The 23,969-nt window shown below is 43.3% G+C and overlaps 1 protein-coding gene across 1 annotated transcript in view; it reads left to right on the top strand.

Annotated features, from left to right (window-relative positions):
• The first annotated feature begins 3,629 nt into the window (after positions 1-3,629).
• The window catches only part of LOC138977932 (serine-rich adhesin for platelets-like), a 166,630-nt gene continuing 146,290 nt past the window's right edge, over positions 3,630-23,969 (top strand). The window contains exon 1 of the mRNA XM_070350539.1: positions 3,630-3,987. Coding sequence (XP_070206640.1) covers positions 3,954-3,987 — 34 coding nt within the window. The 5' untranslated portion in view covers positions 3,630-3,953. The remainder of the gene's footprint in view (positions 3,988-23,969) is intronic.

Below are 23,969 nucleotides of genomic sequence, written 5' to 3'. Positions count from 1 at the left end.
GCACAGGAAGTAAGAGGAAAAATTCCGCGTCAAATAAAATCATCGTATCTAATTCTAAATACCACCTTTACTTCGGGCGTTCCACACTTTCTGTTGCAGTCTTGCCCGTTCTCTTCGTGAATGTCGAATGAATTTGATTCAGAATATATTTGTAGTAAGTTTCACAGCCTTGAACCGACCTTGCATGAACTGAAGCAACGAGCTGGTGCATTAAAACGGCGAGAGGAACTCTATACATGCGTGTCAGAAGGAGCAAGTTATCCCACGATTTTGTGGACTTGACCAGGAGATGTTAAAAATTGTTAGTACTTGCCAACTTGGTACACATTTGAACGTATCTTGAGCGGAACGTATCTGTGTTTGTTTGTTTTTACATTTAGTCAAGTTTTGACTAAATGTTTTAACGTAGAGGGGGGAATCGAGACGAGGGTCGTGGTGTATGTGCGTGTGTGTGTGTGTGTGTCTGTGTGTGTGTGTGTGTAGAGCGATTCAGACAGTAAACTACTGGACCGATCTTTATGAAATTTGACATGAGAGTTCCTGGGTATGAAATCCCCGAACATTTTTTTTCATTTTTTTGATAAATGTCTTTGATGACGTCATATCCGGCTTTTCGTGAAAGTTGAGGCGGCACTGTCACGCCCTCATTTTTCAACCAAATTGGTTGAAATTTTGGTCAAGTAATGTTCGACGAAGCCCGGACTTCGGTATTGTATTTCAGCTTGGTGGCTTAAAAATTAATTAATGACTTTGGTCATTAAAAATCTGAAAAATGTAAAAAAAAAATAAAAATTTATAAAACGATCCAAATTTACGTTCATCTTATTCTCCATCATTTTCTGATTCCAAAAACATATAAATATGTTATATTTGGATTAAAAACAAGCTCTGAAAATTAAATATATAAAAATTATTATCAAAATTAAATTGTCGAAATCAATTTAAAAACACTTTCATCTTATTCTTTGTCGGTTCCTGATTCCAAAAACATATAAATATGATATGTTTGGATTAAAAACACGCTCAGAAAGTTAAAACAAAGAGAGGTACAGAAAAGCGTGCTATCCTCCAGTAAGCGCAACTATACTACCCCGCTCTTCTTGTCAATTTCACTGCCTTTGCCATGAGCGGTGGACTGACGATGCTACGAGTATACGGTCTTGCTGAAAAATGGCATTGCGTTCAGTTTCATTCTGTGTGTTCGACAGCTACTTGACTAAATGTTGTGTTTTCGCCTTACGCGACTTGTTTGTTTTGTCAAGGGTTTTTTTTATTTTTTTTATTTTATCAAACCTCTCTCTCTCTACGTAATATTTAAAAGAATTGATAGTTGCCCCACCTGAACAAGTGCAATTCGTTGCTTTTTACCAACAGAAAAAACAACTGTAGGAATATTAATAACCCTGCGCAGTTCAGTCACGACGAGCAACTGACGCGGCGCCGTTTGACGGTTTGAACCACGAGTTGTTTCCCTTCACTAGCAGGGCCAAGGGCAGTGTGTCTGTACGCGTCTCTTCTATCCTTAGCGGATTATGACTTTATTCAGTTATTAAAAACAGAAATGCTGGAGAAAAACTGTTTGTTTCTGCAGCATTTCTGCATAATGTCATCTTTCGCGAGAGCAACGTTTTTTTCTGCAGTAAAACAGTTTTACTGCAGTAAAATTGAAATCAAGAATGCTGCAGTAAAACGGTGATGTTGTTTTACCTAGAAAAACTGTTTACACTTTTTCTTCAGCATTTTGGCATTATTCAGTTATTCTGCAGAAAAACAGAAATGCTGGAGAAAAACTGTCTTTTCTGCAGCATTTCTGCATAATGTCATCTTTCGCCGAAGCAACGGTTTTTTTCTGAAGCAAAACATTTTACTGCAGTAAAATTGAAATCGAGAATGCTGCAGTAAAACGGTGCTGTTGTTTTACTGCAGAAAACCTGTTTACACTTTTTCTGCAGCATTTTGTACTGGCTCATTATAATGTTGGAGCACGCGAGCCCCCCTCTGTCGAGAGATGGATCGACTCATCCAGAATTAACACTGAATAGTTGTGCGTGACTGACACGAATGTATTTTGTCTGTCTGACTTCCTTTTCGCCGGAAGTTCAAAGTTTCAAATTAAACAATGGCACCTGTCAGCAACATTGTCACATTTTCCCAGACGAACGCAGTTGTCCACTTCGTGTTCGATTTGCTTCAGAAATTGTTCACGTTCGGCCGCGATTGTAAAGTTGAATTTAATGCCCTTATGCTACACGCCTTCTGATTGGTACACTGCGGAACAAACTATTATACTATCCCAGGGGGCGACGGATACAAACGCTACTTTACAAGGTCGTTCGTTTTTCTCCAGAAAAACTGTCACAGACTATTCTGAAGAAAAAGTTAATCGCAATAATGCTGCAGAAAACCAAGTAAACATTATGCTTCAGAAAAACTGTTTTACTGCAGTAAAAAAACGTTGCTTCGGCGAAAGATGACATTATGCAGAAAATTTAATGCTGCAGAAAAGACAGTTTTTCTCCAGCATTTCGGTTTTTCTCCAGAATAACTGAATAATGTCATACATGATCCGCCAAGAGCCAGTACAAAATGCTGCAGAAAAAATGAAAACAGGTTTTCTGCAGTAAAAGAACAGCACCGTTTTACTGCAGCATTCTTGATTTCAAGTTTTACTGCAGTAAAATGTGTTGCTGCAGAAAAAAACGCTGCTTCGGCGAAAGATGACTTTATGCAGAAATGCTGCAGAAAAGAACGGGTTTTCTCCAGCATTTGTCTTTTCTGCAGAATAACTGAATAAAGTCATAATCCGCTAAGCCCGATACTATTCTTCTCCCGTGCGTGTACCACACTCGCGCGCAGAGCTGTGTGTGTGTGTGTGTGTGTGCGTGAGAGCCGTGTGTGTGTGCGCGCGTGTGCGGTGTATGTGTGTGTGTGTGTTTGTGTGCGTGAGAGCCGTGTGTCAGTGTGTGCGCGCGTGTCTGTGTCAGTGTAGTGTGTGTGTGTGTGTGTGTGTGTGTGTGTGTGTGTGTGTGTGTGTGCCGGTGTGTCAGCGTCAGGCTGATGGGGTCTATGTCGACCAAAAGAGTGGGATTCCCTGTAGGTGGAGTTCCTGGAGGGGGATTCAAGTTCCCTGTATAAAGGGAATACCACAGGATTTATATAGTTCCTGTAGCGTGTCGCTGATATCGGTGAAAGTCACGTGATGCTTGGCGACATCCGTCGGTAGAATTTGATGTTTTTCAATCTTGTTTGATATTTCTTAGAAATTCGAGTATGGTTTGCAAGTTTTATTGAAAAACTCCACCCTGTGGGATTCCCTGTAACTCCACCTACAGGGAATCCCACTCTTTTGGTCGACATAGACCCCGTCGGTAAGGCCGGCATGCCTACGCTTACACTGACATGGGTAGGCCTACACAAACAATTCAACAATTCAAGAACTACTATTTAACGAGGGTAATAGAGTAAGCAGTAGGCCGCAGAGAAAGAGAGAGAGAGAGAGAGAGAGGTTTAATAGATTTTCATCCCTTCCACAAGTTACGAAGCGGCCCGCATAGCCCCGCAGTAGCGTAGTAGCGTGACTGCTCGTCGCTGGAATCCCAGCAGTGAACGTAGCACTGACGCGGTGACAAGCCGCGAAGAGTGTATCGAGCACTTCAAGTCTCACTCGCCAACCACTCTCTGTGACTGTGTGTGTGTCGCGCTACCTCTTCTTATTATCTTACACCTGTCGTTGGGACAAAACTACGCGATCTCCGTGTGTCACCCTCAAATGCACGTGTGTGAGGGTGCACACCTTAGTGTGTTGTTTTGGTCTGTTGTGTGTTTGTGAGTGTGTTCAAAATGTGTCGCTGTGACACGGACTCCCTGGGATTCGTGGGACCGCGTGTGCGATGATTGAAGTGTTGGATTCGACAGGGATTTATATCGTGGAGTGTACCTGATCGCTGGGCATCATGTCAGGGGCTGAGGCGATGGACAAACTTAACGGTAAGTACTCAAAGTAACATCACCATCCGTGCTTTCAATACAGTGGAAACTGTGACCCCCTTTTATGAACCCCCCCCCCCCCCCAATTTAAGACTCCCTCCCTTTTAAGACGCTGTTTTCTCAGACTGTTTGTGCTGATTACCTATGTAATTTTACCCCAATTTTAAGACTACCGTCTTCAGTTTTGAGACCTTAGATTTTGGTAGGTCTTAATTAAGACCGGGGTTCCACTGTACCAGAGACATACATTCTATCTATGTCTCTGACACTACCAACTGTTGTCATCTCATTGTTTTCAGCGCAACTTCATTGACTAAAGTTGTTGTGTCTGTCTGTTTTGTGCCATCCCCGATCAGCTGATTTCAGGTACTCACTATAGCGGCATGTCGAGTGTTATCTGTGAAAGGTTGTCGCCCTATCGCAGCAAAAGATACGTAACATTACTAGACAGGGTCAGCCCTTCGCGAAGAGCGTTGACAGTTGTCGGCTCAACAGCTGTTCTGTCGTGTGTAGATAGTAGATTGGTGTTGAGTGTCATGATTACTTTTAATCACTTTAATATCCCGCCACTTGGCAGTGTCATTGGGTCACTGTCATGTCTCACTTGTTTGGGTTTGGGTTTGGGGGGTCGCGTGTGTGTGTGTGTGTGTGCCGGCGTGTGTGTGTGTGTGTAAGTGTGTGTGTGTGTGAGTGTGTGTATATAGTGTGTGTGTCTGTGTGTGTGTGTGCGTGCGCGCGTGTGTCTCTCTCTGACGGTATCGCGCTCCGGATCTCTCTCTCTCTCTCTCTCTCTCTCTCTCTCTCTCTCTCTCTCTCTGCCCCATATATTTCCTTGTTTTAGAACAACGCGAGAAGGCTGTTTGGTGGTCTTGTTAACCATAACAAGGAACATGTTCAGGAACGCGCTCATACATTCTTTACCTGTTTGATTTGACCGGGTATTCAAACGCCACGACGGCTAATGGAGCAATTAGTCCGTGCATCAATTAATGGCCCACGGCGATCAGACAATCAGTGAGTCAGTCATTACTCCAACACAGAAACAGTCACCCACAAAATAAACAGAGCAACCACTGATTCAACCAACCAATCAACCAATCAGTCAGTCATTCGGTCAGTCAATCAATCAATCAATCCATCAATCAGTCAGTTAGTCAGTCAATCAGTCAATCAATCAATCAATCAATTAATCGGTCGCTCAGTCGGTCAGTCAGTCAGTCTATCTTTTAAAACTGACAGTCAAAACAGTATCAAGCAAGCACTCAATCGACCAACCAACCAATCAATCAATCAATCAATCAATCAATCAGTCAATTGATCAATCAATCAGTCAGTCAATCAATCGGTCAATCAATCAGTCAATCAATCAATCATCTTTTAAACATTGACAGTCAAAATGTAAGACTTTGAAAAGATGTGGTGGGTTTAACTGCCAGGTAGATGCATGCAACGCTGGCTGCTGTTGGAAGCTTGACAGCAAGCAGAGTCCTATACCTGTCTCGCTGGGCACAAGTGACGATGAATCATTGATTGAGGAAGTCCACATTACTGTCCACACCAGCTTCCCACACACACATTTAAGCAGGCATTACACGTCGTTTGACGTTTGACAAAACTCCGAAATGTCTGTCAAATCGCTGACAACTTATATATATATATGTGATTAGGCCCACATCTGCTGATTTTGATGTTGCATGGTGGGGTAAGGTGACGCAAATTGTAGAGAATTGTAAGACCTTATGGCATATTCGGCTAAGGAAATAAGTAAGTACATCAGTGTACAAGCAACACCCTTGATGTTTATTCCTTGAGTGCAGAGCGTTTTCTTCGCGACGTGATTCAGATTGGGGCAACTGGGTTTTTTTGGTCACAAAGATATTTTTGTGTAGGGTTGAACTGGTGAGTAGCGCTCACTGACGTAAAGCTGACGAAGTCTATATGTATATATATCTATATAATTATATGCAGGAACGATGTTTGCTCTTTTCTCCTCAGGATACAATATCGTCACTTGGCGTTTGCACAGGGGGTGGGGGAGGGGGGGAAGAATCGTCAGTAATTAGGTTCCTTGTACCCGCTTGTGTCACGTCTTCGCAAGTGAGCCGTATGAACGAACATCAGAGGCCCACCCGAAATAACCCGCTTGAAGCAGCGAGTCAGGTACCCGCTTGAAGCAGCGAGCCAGCCTGCATAGGGGTAGTACGCCACCCGTCAATAACTTGCAGTCTACACTGTCTGCGTTTTGTTGTCCCCACCCGTTCTTATTCTTTGCAAGCAGGTCGGAGTTGTTTTACTTGAACTGAGGTGTGCCTGTTGGGATTTTGTGTGGCACTGGTTCCAAGATAACTTTGGAAACATTAAAGTACAGATTGATTGGTGAGGGGAAAATGTCAGTGTGACAATAAGAGGAACGTGTGTGTGTGTGTGTGTGTGTGTGTGTGTGTGTGTGTGTGTGTGTGACGATGTGTGTGTGTGATCATATGTATGTGTGTGTGTGTGTGTGTGTGTGTGTGTGTGTGTGTGTGTGTGAGTGTGTGTGTGTGTGTGTGTGTGTGTGTGAGACTGAGAGAGAGAGAATTGAATTGAATTGAATTGAAATTTATTTTACGAGGGAAACAGAATAAGCAATTGCATGCTTTTTTTCATGCGGCCCTCGCCCATTGAGGGGTAACAAACAAGAAGAAATAAAAGATAAGTTTAACTATAGTACAAATGACATATTTACCATAATTAACATGAGAGAGAGAGAGAGAGAGAGAGAGAGAGAGAGAGAGAGAGAGAGAGAGAGAGAGAGAGAGAGAGAGAGAGAGAGAGAGAGAGAGAGGACTGAACCAACACTTTAAAACAGGAAGTTAAAAATAAAGGCAATAAAAGCGGCCGAGTGCAATTAGCTGTGAAACTTTAGACGTATGAGGGGAGGCGCTGTGTAAGCCTTGCAGTGGCGACGCCAAACTTGAAATCAATATTTGGCCCTCCTAACACCGCTGACAGCACAGTGACACACATCCTGCCACACCTTGACATGGGCTATCACGCATGTTTCGGATTGAATAGAAAGCAACATTCAATTTATTGTTATATTGCAAACTTTTGAAAGAGCAATACTTATTGATATTTAAGCACTGTACACTCACAAGTGATAAATGATAGCACACACCCTTTACGCCTTATGTTGCCATCCAAAACACGAAGACCAACAAGGGAAATAACAGCAACAGCAACAAAATAACAGACATCCATGCAACAAGAAGAAGAAACAACAACAACAACAACAACAACAACAACAACAACAACAACAACAACAACATGGACACTAAACATTGATTTCTCGATTGAGTCTGCCTTTTTCGATATAACAATTTGACATGCACCTTTCGGGGTGTTTTGTTTTCTTGTACGATCTATCGTGCCACAGATAACCTGCTGAACGTGATATTGAAACGCAGACACTAATCCTGTTTAACATGCATTGATGTCGTAATCAGTGCTTTAATAGCCGTCGGCAGTGTATCATTTGATAACAGCCAATCGATTTTGAATGACTCACGGACACCTGAACATTACAACAGTCGGAGTATACCTCAGTCTGTTTTGATTTTATTTGGAACTCAGTTGGGATATTTCGCGGTGTGTGTGTGTGTATGTGTGTGTCTGTGTCAGTGTGTGTGTGTGTGTGTGTGTGTGTCTGTGTCAGTGTGTGTGTGTGTGCGTGCGTGCGTGCGTGTGTGTTAGTTTCGCACGATGACATGATAGTGTAAAAGCTATCCTACCATGCATGTTTATACTTCCCTCTTTGTATCCTCCATGCCCTTGTCTTGTAACTCTCCCCGTCCTCTCCCTCCTTCCGCCGCGCCGTCCCCGTTACCTGTGTATCCTTGGCACAAAGGGTCAAAAATCCAAAAAATAAGCCCTTAAAAAAATATGCCCATATTTTTGAAATATGCCCATATTTTTCAAAATAAGCCCTTATTTCTATAAATAAGGCCTTATTTTAGAAATAAGGCCTTAAATATTTACAGCCATAAGGAAATAAGGGTATAATGAAATAAGGCCTTATTTCTGTTAAGGCCTTACCGAAATAAGGCCTTATTTCTGTTATGACCTTAAAAAAATAAGCCCTTAAAAAAATATGCCCATAAAAAAATAAGCCCTTAAAAAAATATGCCCATATTTTTCTGCGCATCGCTACTGCGCATCCTTAGCTAGAGTAAGATCAAGATGTTACACTGATATAAATCAAACAGTCATTTCATGTAAACAATGCTTATCTTGAGCGAACACCTCATCGGAAACCCCAATTCTCTCGCAATTTGCAATTTCAGCACAAATTCTTCTCAAAAATTCATCACGATCTCCCCATTTGCCATGTTTGTTATGAGATCTCTGCGCATGAGCGGCGAAGCCAAATTCTATTCAGCTTCATGATTGGTAAAAAAATAAGGCCTTATTTTTTTATGCCCTTATTTTTTTATGCCCATATTTTTTTATGCCCTTATTTTTTTATGCCCTTATTTTTATTAAGGTCTTACAAAAATAAGGCCTTATTTCTCGTAAGGCCTTATTTTAAAATAAGGGCTTATTTTTTTATGCCCATATTTTTTTAAGGGCTTAAAGATTTAAGGCCTTAATAATGGAAAATAAGGCCTTATTTTAGAAATAAGGGCTTATTTTCAAAAATATGGGCATATTTTCAAAAATAAGGCCTTATTTTTTTAAGGGCTTATTTTTTGGATTTTTGACCCTTTGTGCCAAGGATACCTGTGAGCAAGGATAAAGATGTGAGTGAGTTCGGGAGACTGTGATTTTGCTGTCCAGACAGTATTGTGGGCACACAGAATCTACCAGCAGGCGCAGCGCGATAATCCCAAAACCCAAACAATGCTGTTGGCGGAGACTACAATCAGCCTGACGTCCTCTCACATGTTTCAAAGATTCGACAGCGATCTACTTGCGAAGCACAGGTCTGATACAGGCTAAAACTGATTCAACGGCCAGGACAGACCGACAGACACACTGACACACTGTCGTGTTTTGCACCTGAGTGGGAACTGACTTTCTAACAGAAAAGCAAGAAACGTTAACCCGTATTTTCGCTACGCATTCGGATTTTGACAGAACCACATTATAAATAGAAAAGATAATATATCCACACACACACACACACACACACACACACACACACACACACACACACACACACACACACACATATTTAACACTATATATACGTACTACTGTTGTTTGTAAAATATGTTTTAAACGCTTACTTAATTCTTTTTATGTATTTAAATATTTGTTGAACTTACTGTGTGTGGGTGTGTGTGTGTGTGGGTGGGTGGGGGTGGGTGTGTGTGTGTGGGTGTGTGTGGGTGTGTGGGTGTGGGTGGGTGTGGGTGTGAGTGGGTGTGTGTGTGGGTGTGTGTGTGTGTGGGTGTGTGTGTGGGTGTGTGGGTGTGTGGGTGTGTGCACGTGTGTGTGTGTGTGTGTGTGTGTATGTGTGTGTGTGTGTGTGTAAGTGTGTATGTGCGCTTGTGTGAGATTTGGGTGTGTGTCAAAATGTGTTGTGCAATATGGCATGAAAATCTTTTTAAATTTGTTGTGAACAATTACAGCTTTGTATTCCATGTTTATTATTTTTTTATGAAGTAATTATAGTAAAATAGTCTTACGTTTCTTATTTGTTCGACCCTCTTAGGATTATGGAGTTTTATGCACTGCCTTTTATAGTTAACTAAACTTTTGTATTTGAAATAGCCCATTGCAGTTGGTGTAGGCCTTAAGCTTATTTAAATCGCTTGTCCAGTATTTAATTTAATTCTCTATTTTTGTATGAACTTAAATGTTTAGTGTTCTTAGTATGTCTTGCTAGGCTAAGTTCTATTTAATCAGAGTATGTTTGCGTGTGCTTATACCTAGTGATATTGTAAAGCGCATAGTGCTTTTAGTTATGCGCTATAGAAATCTCCTTAATAAATAAATAAATAAATAAATTGTATCGAAACCACATGCGTGCGCCACTGCTATTTCAAAACAATAGCATATTTTGTGATAAATTTAAAGCTCATTAAGTGTTTTGTTACCAAGGGGTACAGATTAAATGAGGAGCTCCCCCCCCCCCCCCCCCCCTTACCACTCGGATCATAGTTAGCCATGTTTTCACGGCGGAAGCAATAGCAATTTAAACATTAGAGTTTTTATGTACCTGGGTTAGAAGCTCCTCAAGAAGTATCTTACCTGCCACGACAGGTGAAATTGGCAGTTCAGTGTCTCCCTTCCCCTTCCCTAGGGCGTGACCTTAGAGTTGTGCATGCTTCACCTACGCCTCTCCCCCCTGTCGTTACGCCCCGCCTCCCGATTTCACACCTGGCTTACCTGGGCAACCTGGACTGAACGATAGACTACCAGTACAGTCCTGCCTTTCGTTTTTACATTTAGTCAAGTTTTGACTAAATGTTTTAACATAGAGGGGGGAATCGAGACGAGGGTCGTGGTGTATGTGTGTGTGTTTGTCTGTCTGTCTGTCTGTCTGTCTGTGTGTGTGTGTAGAGCGATTCAGACTAAACTACTGGGCCGATCTTTATGAAATTTGACATGAGAGTTCCTGGGTATGATATCCTCGGACGTTTTTTTCATTTTTTCGATAAATACCTTTGATGACGTCATATCCGGCTTTTTGTAAAAGTTGAGGCGGCACTGTCACACCCTCATTTTTCCATTAAATTGATTGACATTTTGGCAAAGCAATCTTCGACGAAGGCCGGGGTTTGGTATTGCATTTCAGCTTGGTGGCTTAAAAACTAATGAGTGAGTTTGGTCATTAAAAATCGGAAACTTGTAATTCAAATTATTTTTTTTATTAAACGATCCAAAAGCAATTTCATCTTATTCTTCGTCATTTTCTGATTCCAAAAACATATACATATGTTATATTTGGATTAAAAACAAGCTCTGAAAATTAAAAATATAAAAATTATGATCAAAATTAAATTTCCGAAATCGTTTTAAAAACTATTTCATCTTATTTCTTGTCGGTTCCTGATTCCAAAAACATATAAATATGATATGTTTGGATTAAAAACACGCTCAGAAAGTTAAAACGAAGAGAGGTACAGTAAAGCGTGCTATGAAGCACCGCGCAATCGCTCGTCACTTTCACTGCCTTTTGCACTAGCGGCGGACTACGTTCAGTTTCATTCTGTGAGTTACACAGCTTGACTGAATGTAGTAATTTCGCCTTACGCGACTTGTTAAACCTACCTTTCTTTCGTGAACGCTTTATGTGTCTGCCAGGGGCGAGGAAGTAGTATGATCTGACCGTATGACACTGCCATGTGTCTGTGAATAGAGAAATACAGTACTGTTTGCTAGGGGCGAGGAAGTAGTATGACTGTATGACTGTGCCATGTGTCTGTGAATAGAGAAATACTGTTCGCTAGGGGCGAGGAAGTAGTATGACTGTATGACTGTGCCATGTGTCTGTGAATAGAGAAATACTGTTTGCTAGGGGCTAGGAAGTAGTATGACTGTATGACTCTGCCATGTGTCTGTGAATAGAGAAATAATGTTCGCTAGGGGCGAGGAAGTAGTATGACTGTATGACACTGCCATGTGTCTGTGAATAGAGGAATACTGTTTGCTAGGGGCTAGGAAGTAGTATGATCTGACCGTATGACTCTGCCATGTGTCTGTGAATAGAGAAATACTGTTCGCTAGGGGCGAGGAAGTAGTATGATCTGACCGTATGACACTGCCATGTGTCTGTGAATAGAGAAATAGTGTTCGCTAGGGGCGAGGAAGTAGTATGACTGTATGACTCTGCCGTGTGTCTGTGAATAGAGAAATAGTGTTCGCTAGGGGCGAGGAAGTAGTATGACTGTATGACTGTGCCATGTGTCTGTGAATAGAGAAATACTGTTTGCTAGGGGCTAGGAAGTAGTATGCCTGTATGACTGTGCCATGTGTCTGTGAATAGAGAAATACTGTTCGCTAGGGGCGAGGAAGTAGTATGACTGTATGACTGTGCCATGTGTCTGTGAATAGAGAAATACTGTTCGCTAGGGGCTAGGAAGTAGTATGACTGTATGACTCTGCCATGTGTCTGTGAATAGAGAAATACTGTTCGCTAGGGGCTAGGAAGTAGTATGACTGTATGACACTGCCGTGTGTCTGTGAATAGAGAAATAATGTTCGCTAGGGGCGAGGAAGTAGTATGACTGTATGACACTGCCATGTGTCTGTGAATAGAGAAATACTGTTCGCTAGGGGCGAGGAAGTAGTATGACTGTATGACACTGCCATGTGTCTGTGAATAGAGAAATACTGTTTGCTAGGGGCTAGGAAGTAGTATGACTGTATGACTCTGCCATGTGTCTGTGAATAGAGAAATAATGTTCGCTAGGGGCGAGGAAGTAGTATGACTGTATGACTCTGCCATGTGTCTGTGAATAGAGAAATGCTGTTCGCTAGGGGCGAGGAAGTAGTATGACTGTATGACTGTGCCATGTGTCTGTGAATAGAGAAATACTGTTCGCTAGGGGCGAGGAAGTAGTATGACTGTATGACTCTGCCATGTGTCTGTGAATAGAGAAATACTGTTTGCTAGGGGCTAGGAAGTAGTATGCCTGTATGACTGTGCCATGTGTCTGTGAATAGAGAAATACTGTTCGCTAGGGGCGAGGAAGTAGTATGACTGTATGACTCTGCCATGTGTCTGTGAATAGAGAAATACTGTTCGCTAGGGGCTAGGAAGTAGTATGACTGTATGACTCTGCCATGTGTCTGTGAATAGAGAAATACTGTTCGCTAGGGGCGAGGAAGTAGTTTGACTGTATGACTGTGCCATGTGTCTGTGAATAGAGAAATACTGTTCGCTAGGGACTAGGAAGTAGTATGACTGTATGACACTGCCATGTGTCTGTGAATAGAGAAATACTGTTCGCTAGGGGCGAGGAAGTAGTATGACTGTATGACACTGCCATGTGTCTGTGAATAGAGAAATACTGTTCGCTAGGGGCGAGGAAGTAGTATGACTGTATGACTCTGCCATGTGTCTGTGAATAGAGAAATACTGTTCGCTAGGGGCGAGGAAGTAGTATGACTGTATGACACTGCCATGTGTCTGTGAATAGAGAAATACTGTTTGCTAGGGGCTAGGAAGTAGTATGACTGTATGACTCTGCCATGTGTCTGTGAATAGAGAAATACTGTTCGCTAGGGGCTAGGAAGTAGTATGACTGTATGACTCTGCCATGTGTCTTTGAATAGAGATATACTGTTTGCTAGGGGCTAGGAAGTAGTATGCCTGTATGACTCTGCCATGAGTATGTGAATAGAGAAATACTGTTTGCTAGGGGCTAGGAAGTAGTATGCCTGTATGACTCTGCCATGTGTCTTTGAATAGAGATATACTGTTTGCTAGGGGCTAGGAAGTAGTATGCCTGTATGACTCTGCCATGAGTATGTGAATAGAGAAATACTGTTTGCTAGGGGCTAGGAAGTAGTATGCCTGTATGACTCTGCCATGAGTCTGTGAATAGAGACTTGAAATGCTCCTTGGCATGGTCGTGATCTTTTACTCTGCCTTTTATATTTCCATACATGTCTATTTGAGCGTATGTCTGTCTATCTATAATTTGAAAACCCAGAGTATGACTTTATTCTGACTCAGAACAGAGCTTACGACTGTCCACCTGTTGGTTTCTTGCTCACTCTCTGCTTACGATGTTTGTCAACAGACGCCTCTGTCTGTCCGTCCGTCCGGCGTCTGTCTCTGTGTCATGTACATGGCATCCGTTAAAACCAGGGCCGAAAAGCCAACCACTTAATTAAACAAACCAAACTTAATTACACTTCATGATCAGAATCCACCCGTGAGGAATTATTAGTGCCAACAGATTGAAATCAGGTGTGTTATTGTTAGGGACACGTGCACTTGTAGTGTTGCCCTCGAGGCCGGCAATTAACAGTAAGTACTACATGTAGTGACAACAGATTGAAATCAGGTGTGTTAGTCTTAGGGACACGTGCACTTGTAGTGTTGCCCTCGAGGCCGGCAATTAACAGTAAGTACTACATGTAGTGACAACAGATTGAAATCAGGTGTGTTATTGTTAGGGACACGTGCACTTGTAGTTTTGCCCTCGAGGCCGGCAATTAACAGTAAGTACTACATGTAGTGACAACAGATTGAAATCAGGTGTGTTAGTCTTAGGGACACGTGCACTTGTAGTGTTACCCTCGAGGTCGGGCATTGCATGTAGTGACAACAGCTCAGTACAACTATGTGTGTTGCTCTCCGGGGCAAAAACATTTGTATTATTTTGTGGATTCTTATCAACCGGCTGTTACCTCGCGGCCTCAAATATCATTCCGAAATATACACGCTATGTGTATTAATAATTAATTTAATTGTCAGATAGAACATGGCAAATAGAAAATCAATCTATTCACGCTCTATGTATATGAATCATTCATAAACGAGTATTCTTCTTTCGTCTTGTCGTTCGCTGTTATAAACGAGTATTGAATGTAAACATCACCCCACCCGGTATAATTGACCGATGTCAGGCAGAAGAGTAGCTGCATGATGTGTGACAAAAGAACAGTAATTGTTGGAACGAGACAACGATGACAAGACAGCCAAAGCAGGCATCGGAACAGAGAAACGACGGTCTAACTGGCTAGTTGATGTTACGTCCTCTTAAGACCAATTGGCCTATCTTGGAACAGGTAGAGTTAGTGTACTATGTGAGTGGACAAAACGCCAGACAGATATGCAAACAAAGATCACAATATGATCGGTGTGTTTTTCTGGAAAGCAGTTGTTGCGGTATTTCAAAATGGGGCTAAGAGTGAACATTGTGTCGGAAGTCGTTAGCTTGGTTTATGAGGAATATGGTCGGAAGTAAATTAACATTTTAAATTGAAGGGTTTTTGTGTGCGTATTTGCTTTTTGAAAAGTAAAAATTAACTTTGATTTTCATAATTATTATAATTATATTTTAACATTGATTTTGTGTATATATAATTTTGAGACTTTTGTGTTACGCCTGAAAAGCTGAATTTGATACATAACTGACTGAATAAGTAAATAAAAATACAAAGAAACGAAGGTGCGACATATATATATATAGAGACACAGTGACAGCTCACAGTGCGACATATAGAGACACAGTGACAGCTCACAGTGCGACATATAGAGACAGAAACAACCAGCCCTAAGAGACACAGTGACAGCTCACAGTGACAGCTCACAGTGCGACATATAGAGACAGAACCAACCAGCCCTAAGAGACACAGTGACAGCTCACAGTGCGACATATAGAGACAGAAACAACCAGCCCTAAGAGACACAGTGACAGCTCACAGTGCGACATATAGAGACAGAACCAACCAGCCCTAAGAGACACAGTGACAGCTCACAGTGACAGCTCACAGTGCGACATATAGAGACAGAAACAACCAGCCCTAAGAGACACAGTGACAGCTCACAGTGACAGCTCACAGTGCGACATATAGAGACAGAAACAACCAGCCCTAAGAGACACAGTGACAGCTCACAGTGTGACATATAGAGACAGAAACAACCAGCCCTAAGAGACACAGTGACAGCTCACAGTGACAGCTCACAGTGCGACATATAGAGACAGAAACAACCAGCCCTAAGAGACACAGTGACAGCTCACAGTGTGACATATAGAGACAGAAACAACCAGCCCTAAGAGACACAGTGACAGCTCACAGTGACAGCTCACAGTGCGACATATAGAGACAGAAACAACCAGCCCTAAGAGACACAGTGACAGCTCACAGTGTGACATATAGAGACAGAAACAACCAGCCCTAAGAGACACAGTGACAGCTCACAGTGCGACATATAGAGACAGAAACAAGCAGCCCTGAGAGACACAGTGACAGCTCACAGTGTGACATATAGAGACAGAAACAACCAGCCCTAAGAGACACAGTGACAGCTCACAGTGCGACATATAGAGACAGAACCAAGCAGCCCTAAGAGACACAGTGAAAGCTCACAGTGCGACATATAGAGACAGAACCAACCAGCCCTAAGAGACACAGTGACAGCTCACAGTGCGACATATAGAGACAGAAACAACCAGCCCTAAGAGACACAGTGACAGCTCACAGTGTGACATATAGAGACAGAACCAACCAGCCCTAAGAGACACAGTGACAGCTCACAGTGACAGCTCACAGTGCGACATATAGAGACACAGTGACAGCTCACAGTGCGACATATAGAGACAGAAACAACCAGCCCTAAGAGACACAGTGACAGCTCACAGTGCGACATATAGAGACAGAACCAACCAGCCCTAAGAGACACAGTGACAGCTCACAGTGCGACATATAGAGACAGAAACAACCAGCCCTAAGAGACACAGTGACAGCTCACAGTGTGACATATAGAGACAGAAACAACCAGCCCTAAGAGACACAGTGACAGCTCACAGTGACAGCTCACAGTGCGACATATAGAGACAGAAACAACCAGCCCTAAGAGACACAGTGACAGCTCACAGTGACAGCTCACAGTGTGACATATAGAGACAGAAACAACCAGCCCTAAGAGACACAGTGACAGCTCACAGTGACAGCTCACAGTGCGACATATAGAGACAGAACCAACCAGCCCTAAGAGACACAGTGACAGCTCACAGTGACAGCTCACAGTGCGACATATAGAGACAGAAACAACCAGCCCTAAGAGACACAGTGACAGCTCACAGTGTGACATATAGAGACAGAAACAACCAGCCCTAAGAGACACAGTGACAGCTCACAGTGCGACATATAGAGACAGAAACAAGCAGCCCTAAGAGACACAGTGACAGCTCACAGTGCGACATATAGAGACAGAACCAACCAGCCCTAAGAGACACAGTGACAGCTCACAGTGACAGCTCACAGTGTGACATATAGAGACAGAACCAACCAGCCCTAAGAGACACAGTGACAGCTCACAGTGACAGCTCACAGTGCGACATATAGAGACAGAAACAACCAGCCCTAAGAGACACAGTGACAGCTCACAGTGACAGCTCACAGTGTGACATATAGAGACAGAAACAACCAGCCCTAAGAGACACAGTGACAGCTCACAGTGTGACATATAGAGACAGAAACAACCAGCCCTAAGAGACACAGTGACAGCTCACAGTGTGACATATAGAGACAGAAACAACCAGCCCTAAGAGACACAGTGACAGCTCACAGTGTGACATATAGAGACAGAACCAACCAGCCCTAAGAGACACAGTGACAGCTCACAGTGTGACATATAGAGACAGAAACAACCAGCCCTAAGAGACACAGTGACAGCTCACAGTGTGACATATAGAGACAGAACCAACCAGCCCTAAGAGACACAGTGACAGCTCACAGTGACAGCTCACAGTGCGACATATAGAGACAGAAACAACCAGCCCTAAGAGACACAGTGACAGCTCACAGTGACAGCTCACAGTGTGACATATAGAGACAGAACCAACCAGCCCTAAGAGACACAGTGACAGCTCACAGTGCGACATATAGAGACAGAACCAACCAGCCCTAAGAGACACAGTGACAGCTCACAGTGTGACATATAGAGACAGAAACAACCAGCCCTAAGAGACACAGTGACAGCTCACAGTGTGACATATAGAGACAGAACCAACCAGCCCTAAGAGACACAGTGACAGCTCACAGTGACAGCTCACAGTGCGACATATAGAGACAGAACCAACCAGCCCTAAGAGACACAGTGACAGCTCACAGTGACAGCTCACAGTGTGACATATAGAGACAGAAACAACCAGCCCTAAGAGACACAGTGACAGCTCACAGTGACAGCTCACAGTGTGACATATAGAGACAGAAACAACCAGCCCTAAGAGACACAGTGACAGCTCACAGTGACAGCTCACAGTGTGACATATAGAGACAGAAACAACCAGCCCTAAGAGACACAGTGACAGCTCACAGTGACAGCTCACAGTGTGACATATAGAGACAGAAACAACCAGCCCTAAGAGACACAGTGACAGCTCACAGTGTGACATATAGAGACAGAACCAACCAGCCCTAAGAGACACAGTGACAGCTCACAGTGCGACATATAGAGACAGAAACAACCAGCCCTAAGAGACACAGTGACAGCTCACAGTGCGACATATAGAGACAGAAACAACCAGCCCTAAGAGACACAGTGACAGCTCACAGTGCGACATATAGAGACAGAAACAACCAGCCCTAAGAGACACAGTGACAGCTCACAGTGCGACATATAGAGACAGAAACAACCAGCCCTGAGAGACACAGTGACAGCTCACAGTGCGACATATAGAGACAGAAACAACCAGCCCTAAGAGACACAGTGACAGCTCACAGTGCGACATATAGAGACAGAAACAACCAGCCCTAAGAGACACAGTGACAGCTCACAGTGCGACATATAGAGACAGAAACAACCAGCCCTAAGAGACACAGTGACAGCTCACAGTGCGACATATAGAGACAGAAACAAGCAGCCCTGAGAGACACAGTGACAGCTCACAGTGCGACATATAGAGACAGAAACAAGCAGCCCTAAGAGACACAGTGACAGCTCACAGTGCGACATATAGAGACAGAAACAAGCAGCCCTGAGAGACACAGTGACAGCTCACAGTGCGACATATAGAGACAGAAACAACCAGCCCTAAGAGACACAGTGACAGCTCACAGTGCGACATATAGAGACAGAAACAACCAGCCCTAAGAGACACAGTGACAGCTCACAGTGACAGCTCACAGTGTGACAGCTGGTCACTCGCTCACTCACTCACTCACTCCCCCTCTCACGGTTTGATAACGGACATTGCGTGATAGGGGTAGAATTTCTGTGCACAATTAATTGCTTGAACTCGATATGTCTTCTCCTTAACGCACCAAAATCATGCTGCTTCCGTCATCATCACGCCAAATCGATATTCCTCTTGATGTTATCTGTCTGTCTGTTTGCTTGTCTGTCTGTCTCACTCTGACAAACACATAGACAGACACACACACACACACACACTTTCTCTCTCTCTCTCTCTCTCTCTCTCTCTCTCTCTCTCTCTCTCTCTCTCTCTCTCTCTCTCTTCTGCCTCTATGTCTTATTCCCCCAGTCGTTTTCAGTACGTTCAACGTGCTTAAGATCTGATCCAGCAGATATTCCTTGACACTTATTCACTGGACTTTTCTCAAGTAGCTGCGAAAACACTTGGCCAAGTTTATAAACCGTCCGAGAAACGCAACAGCTCTATTCGCCAGGAGAGTGGTGTGTATACTGACCTCTTCAACCACAAGCTATAACAGAGAGAGAGAGAGAGAGAGAGAGAGAGAGAGAGAGAGAGGGGAGAGAGAGAGAGAGAGAGGGGGGGTAGAGAGAGGGGGAGCGAGAGAGAGGGGAGGGAGATAGAGAGAGAGAGAGAGGGGAAAGTGAGAGAGAATGAGAGCTGAGAGAGGGAGAGGGAGAGAGAGAGAGAGAGAGGTCGTATGAGTATCGTGTGTGTGTGTGTGTGTGTGTGTATGCGTGTGTGTGTGAGCGTGTTTAGACGATGCGAACAAGTCACGAAACATTCAGATGTAGACAGTATCGGGCGTATTGTAGCTGAGCCTATACACTTTGTCATCTAAGACTCAAAACACTTAGTTTTGATTTGTACCAACAACTTTATGAAAACACGTGAGGAGACTCGAACAGCTGCCAGACAGAACTACATGTATAAGCGTAAGCACGACTTAACACAAAAGAAACTTGTATTACGGTGCGGCGGTTATGTTACTCCGGAAAAACCCAATCAATAACTAAGTTAGCCTATTCTGAGACGCTTACCATTTTCCCGTCTCCAGCGTGGACTAAATGGCGCGGTGCCACGCGAGGTTTACCAAGACTATGACTCGACGGAAGTGACGGTGTCTTCGGCAGTGAATCAGTCATGGAGTAACTATTGTGAGATCGATAATGAAGACGTGGTTTTCCCGACTCTCCCTATCGCTTCTTTCCCCCACACTCTCCGCCGTCACAAAGAGAAGATCTGATCCAGCAGTATGTCACTCTTGACACTTATTCACTGGACTGTTCTCAAGAAGCTGCAAAAACTTGGTTTAAACGATTCAAGTTATTGACAATGAACAAAGTCATTATGTTTATCGTAGTACCAGTTAGCGTGTAAGGAATAGAGCAAAGGTTTGAAGAGTTGATGCAAAATGGTAGGTTTTTTCCTTGGTAGTTGAAGTAGTTCCCGCAAGTTCTAACTGTTAGTGTCACGTGACTGTCGCTTTCTGGAAAGCAAACAACAGAGGAGAAGAAGTCAAAAAAGAAAGCGGAAGTAGCTTGAGATGTAGCGTTGTGCATTGACCACGTAGCCAGCCATTAACCTAGCACCACTTCTAATGGATCGCTAGGTGGAAATGTGTATTCAGTATTGAGAACGTGAACACAATTCGATACTCAGTTTAAGGAAAGAGGGCCAGTGCATCATTCAATCGACGTTTTCTTCATCGTCACATTGCACACAATTATGAAGAGAACAGCAAGCCTCGAGTTGATAGTGTGAAGGGCAGGTAACTGACACAGGTAAAACAGGACATGCCATGCAATATCGCACTCGCATCTTTTTCCTACACGGTTAGTGATTCTGCTAATAATACTCAGTCTGCTGCACACCCTCTCGGCCGCTGCACCGACCCAATATCAGCTGACCCGTCCCAATATCAGCTGCACCGTCCCAATATCAGCTGCACCGTCCCAATATCAGCTGCACCGTCCCAATATCAGCTGCACCGTCCCAATATCAGCTGCACCGTCCCAATATCAGCTGCACCGTCCCAAAATCAGCTGCACCGTCGCTATTTCTGCTGCTGCAGTGGTGCACGTGCGGCACTTTGCTGTGCTGCATGGTGGGGAGATCTGTCATTTCTCATTGCTCTTTCACACCTGAGAAGGCGCTGCCCATGTCGCTGCCTGCCCCTCTCATTTCCTCTGGGAAACTCTACCCGCCTGACCCAATTAGGACGCCGTTTTGGGGTCAGTGGGTCATCGCGGTGTGCAGGAGATTTAAACAAAAAAATCGTAAACTTTACCCCGTGTTGCCTTGGTCAGTTACCATCATCAATCTTCTAAAGAATGCCAACAACTTCATTATAGGCTGGCTGTATAAGATAACGAGTAACGAATAGTGTAGTTACACCCCCGGTATAGGGGTGTGTATAGGATTCGGTCGATGTGTTTGTTTGTTTGTTTGTGTGTTTGTGTTCGCATATAGATCTCAAGAATGAACGGACCGATCGTCACCAAACTTGGTGAACAGGTTCTATACATTCCTGAGACGGTCCTTACAAAAATTGGGACCAGTCAAACACACGGTTAGGGAGTTATTGGTGGATTAAGATTCTACAAGGACTTATAGAGGGACATATTAATGGTCAAAGGGAAATAACCTTCTCAGTTGGTGGCAGTGAGAATGGTAAGGACGGGGGTGTTTTTCCTACCTCGGAGGAATTTCTTGTTTTATTGAGCGTCTGTAAAGAACACTGTTCCGATATTTTCCCGCTGTGTCTATGTCTGTTGAGTGAAGAAGAAGGACGCAAGTTCGTCAGTTCGGCCGTTTCATCAGTTGTGTTATTTTAAGTAAGAAATAGTAGAAACTGAAGGTTGTTTGACATGATCTGTTTCATGCCATTCTTTTCGATGCTCCTTTTCTCTTATTTCCATTTACCCTCCCCCTTCTCTTATTTCCTCCTCGGCCTTTTCTCGGTTGCCTCTTGCCCGGCCTGACTCTTCTTTGTGGGAGGTTTGTTCAGACCGGGCTGTGTCAAACGGTTTGTGTGAGTGGCGGCGTGTGTGGGTGCGTGCATAGGTACACCCGTCTCTACACATCCCGACATCACAAGAAAAGGGACGAACCATGTCGTGCGGACTAGAAGCTACAGCCACCCCAGCTCGCATTCTACCCGGAGTCTAATCACAGCGGGTACCCGCCATTTCTTCGGGGTAGCTGCGATAATGAGGTAGCGCACACGCTGCTGTGTGACAATGAACGCGTCAAATCCCGGTGTAACACGACATTTTTACTCCACGAAAAATTGACTCCGGAGTAAAAATTTCGTACGTAATCTTTACTGCGAGTACAGCTGTCGTACGGAAAAAGAACTCCCCAAGGCACGAAAAAATTACTCCAACCACAAAATTTTTACTCCCGTTATTTTAACATAGGGGGAATCGAGACGAGGGTCGTGGTGTATGTGTGTCTGTGTGTGTGTGTGTGTGTCTGTGTGTGTAGAGCGATTCAGAGTAAACTACTGGACCGATCTTTATGAAATTTGACATGAGAGTTCCGGGGAATGATATCCCCGGACGTTTTTTTTTTATTTTTTCGATAATTGATGACGTCATATCTGGCTTTTTGTAAAAGTTGAGGCGGCACTGTCACACCCTCATTTTTCAATCAAATTGATTGAAATTTTGGCAAAGCAATCTTCGACAAAGGCCAGACTTTGATATTGCATTTCAGGTTGGTGGCTTAAAAAATAAATAATGAATTTGGTAATTAAAAATCGGAAACTTGTCATTAAAAAATTTTTGTAAACGATCCAAAAAAATGTCATCTTATTCTTCGTCATTTTCTGATTCCAAAAACATAATACATATGTTATATTTGGATTACAAACAAGCTCTGAAAATTAAAAATATGAAAATTATGATTAAAATTAATTGTCCGAAATCGATTTAGAAATTTCATCTTATTCCTTGTCGGTCCCTGATTCTAAAAACATATAGATATGATATGTTTGGATTAAAAACAAACTCAGTAAGCTAAAAAGAATAGAGATACAGAAAAGCGTGTTAACCTGCTCAGTGCGACCATTACCGCACTATTCTGGCTTGTCGATTTCACTGCCTTTGCCACGAGCGGTGGACTGACGAAACTACGAGTATGCGGTCTTGGTGAAAAAATGCAGTGCGTTCAGTTTCATTCTGTGAGTTCGACAGCTTGACTAAATGTTGTTATTTCTCCTTACGCGACTTGTTTTACTTCCAGTACAAATCTCGAACGCGAAATTGGGATAAGGGCGAAGGGATAATGACAATATGGGATATCGCACAAACGAATGTCGCAATACCCCTCCCTCCGCCCCTTCCACATCAGGACTAACAGGGGACAAGGGAGTCAAAGTTTCTCCACATCAGGACTAACAGGGGACAAGGGAGTCAACGTTTCGTACCGTGACCTTGTGTGGGCAATGTTATTGCTCGTGTTATGGTGGAGTAATTTCTTCGTTTTTTATTCGCCAGGGTAGTAACATTTTTGTTCGAAATGTTTACTCGGAACACTCCTGTTGTGGGGAGTTTTTTTCTCGTGTTATGGGGGAGTAAATTTTTTGAAAAGGGAGTAACATTTTCGTACAAAGTTTTTACTCCGGAGTAAAAATCTCGTGGTAGTAATTTTCTCGTGTTACACCGGCTAGGCAAGGCGGGCCAATGCCAATGTTACAACGCTAGCGTGCAGACATGCACTATTTCATGCCATCCGTGGAAGCCTGATTTGGAATTCTGTCACGGGTATTTGGAATAAGGCTGATTAACTGTTATGCAATTTCACTACATGCAAGGTTGCAATTTACAACGCACAGTACTCTTCTGTAGAACAGGCTCTGATTACAACATTGGGTGAGTTAGGAAGTATCGACCAAGATCTAGTCAATGCAATTAACATTATTTTTAGTTGAAATTTCGCTCTCAGTCTAAGATCTTTTGCTAAGGGTTGTTTTAACATTCTGATATGTGTACGGTCCCTACGTAATGAACCACATCCGGTCTTGCTGAGTCTAATGATTCGGAACGTTCAAAATATGCCTTATATCAGAGAAAAGACCTGAATATTAGTGTTGGGTGACAAGGGTGGAGGGGTTGGGAGGGGGAGGGAGATGCGGCGAAAGGGACGTGCTGTTAC

The sequence above is a fragment of the Littorina saxatilis genome, linkage group LG10 (genome assembly GCF_037325665.1).
Source record: "Littorina saxatilis isolate snail1 linkage group LG10, US_GU_Lsax_2.0, whole genome shotgun sequence".
Lineage (NCBI taxonomy): Eukaryota > Metazoa > Mollusca > Gastropoda > Littorinimorpha > Littorinidae > Littorina > Littorina saxatilis.
This window is presented reverse-complemented; position numbering and strand designations above follow the sequence as displayed.